Source organism: Rhagoletis zephyria, unplaced genomic scaffold (assembly GCF_001687245.7).
Source record: "Rhagoletis zephyria isolate East Lansing unplaced genomic scaffold, Rhagoletis_zephyria_1.1 Rzeph_scaffold_02522, whole genome shotgun sequence".
Lineage (NCBI taxonomy): Eukaryota > Metazoa > Arthropoda > Insecta > Diptera > Tephritidae > Rhagoletis > Rhagoletis zephyria.
Window position 1 is genome coordinate 40,089 of NW_016159606.1, and position 1,858 is coordinate 41,946.

The following is a 1,858-nucleotide window of genomic DNA, read 5'->3' on the forward strand; positions in this document are numbered from 1 at the left end:
GGCGGTTAATTTTTTTTTTTTTTTAATCTCAATGTGACTCTTGCGCATGCACATTTGTAAATGTTCACAAGTACATACGCCCATATTCAAATATGCTTTATTTTCTAGAAAGAATTTGGAATTTTCATTGCTCTCTTGTTGCTGCTTGAGCGATGCGGGCATTAAGATTTGTCGGTAGAAAAGAAAACGTCCTAAATTTGAATTTATCGTCCGTTCATTTCTATACAAATAATTTTTTTTTTCAAAACCAATAACTATTAATAGTGGTCTTGAAGCAACCATAGCTATGACTAAAATGCCAACCAAAACGGCTTACATAACTGTCTTTGTACATAATCATAGATCAAAATTTCGTTGAAAATAAAATTCCATCTGCTCCTATGCTTAAAATATTATAAAATGTTGATCTAGAACTTTCCAAATCTAGTTATATAATCGCGAAGGTCTATGGTAATATAATTATAACACTTTCTTACGTTATAAGCATAAAATATTTTAACTTAGTTATTCAAGAGATAATATTACATAATTGCATATTTTAATAATTCTTATTGCATAAATTTTATAAATTTACAAAGTCAATATAAAATATTATTTTATATAAATTCATATGTGTTTTGATGAAAATTCAACGACATTTTTTTTTTTAATTGATTATATATTTAGGGTCGTCAATCGAATTAACTTTATAATTGAGCCAAAATCTTAAAAATACGCCATGAATGGATTCTCCAGCTTGCTCCGACCACATTCCGAAGCCGTCGTTGCCTAAAAAATGCAGACAATGTTCCAAATGATTTAGAAGCACGTGAATTTTTAATGTTTCCGACATTTCTGTGCTTCGGAAGGCTTTAGCGAGTTTACTTACATGATTTTTTAATTCTGACCCAACTGACAAAGCAGTCAACCCATTGGTGGAGTTTTTTTCACTCAATACATTTAAGGTATGTGCTCTCCCTTGTATAACTTTTGGATGGCTGGTTGCCCGAGCAGTGAGCCAGATATAACAAGAGCATGAACTTGTTCTTGTTTCTTTTGTCGAATCTTCATAGTTAGGCATGTTTGGAAGAGGCCGCGTTGCATTTGGTATATCCATATCTCGGTCACAGAGAACCCTACGACATGTACCACAAATGCCTAATGGGAACTTCGAATTGGTCAATCTAAAATTTTCACTAACGTATTTTTTAATAAGACACACCAATTTTCCGGTTATATTAAATTCTGAAGGTTTTGACGATCCGAATTTAATCTTTCTCCCACAAGGCGCGCACACTTTAAATCTGTTCTCTTCGTGATTACACTTATGTTGCGGATGACTTATAGAAGACATGATGTGCAATCAAATAGCTTACACCAGAAATATTATCATCGAGAAAAATACTATCTGTTTTTCTTTTACACTAATATACAAAACGATAACTTTAGAATACTCTGTTGAACAAGAAATACTAACAATTGCAGTTAAATTTTTTCCAAATTTTCATTTGACAATATTTTAGGCATAGGAGCAGATATGATTTTAATTCCAACTGCATATTGGTGTATGGGTGCCTTCCAAAACAGGTATGCAAGCAGTTTTGGTTGGCATTTTAGTCATACCTATCATTGTTTCAAGACCACTGTGTATTACTCACAAAATTTTTTTTATTGTAGCTTTAAATTATTGTAATCAATAGGGATATGTTGTACAAAACCACATAAACAGAAGTTCACAGAATTTTATATAAAACTATTTGTCAATTTAAATAGTTAAATTTTTACTGCGCATGTTTTTTACTAGGAGGAAGCAGCGAAAGCCCAACCCCGTCAGTGTGAGACCTTAACCCAAACTAAACCTCCAACCGTCATGTACCGT

At 32.4% G+C, this 1,858-nt stretch overlaps 1 protein-coding gene across 2 annotated transcripts; it reads right to left on the minus strand.

The window, feature by feature from the left end:
• Positions 1-646: 646 nt before the first annotated feature.
• LOC108367065 (uncharacterized) lies at positions 647-1,624 on the minus strand. 2 transcript variants are annotated; one of them, XM_017621588.1, is made up of 2 exons: positions 1,202-1,624; positions 647-1,137 (listed from the first exon to the last, which is right to left on the minus strand). In XM_017621588.1, the coding sequence occupies exons 1-2, from the start codon at positions 1,331-1,333 to the stop codon at positions 940-942; spliced, it is 330 nt and encodes a 109-aa protein (XP_017477077.1). In that variant the 5' UTR covers positions 1,334-1,624; the 3' UTR covers positions 647-939. The 2 variants fall into 2 exon arrangements, with proteins under 2 accessions (XP_017477077.1, XP_017477076.1); XM_017621587.1 differs by having other exon boundaries at positions 647-768; positions 869-1,624.
• Positions 1,625-1,858: the final 234 nt, after the last annotated feature.

Bases quoted from the DNA above. Each gene is read 5' to 3' on its own strand.
- LOC108367065 (XM_017621587.1), bottom strand. From the start codon at position 1,333: ATGTCTTCTATAAGTCATCCGCAACATAAGTGTAATCACGAAGAGAAC. The intron at 769-868 runs GTAAGTAAACTC...TGCATTTTTTAG, and splicing joins GGTCAGAATTAAAAAATCAT to GCAACGACGGCTTCGGAATG.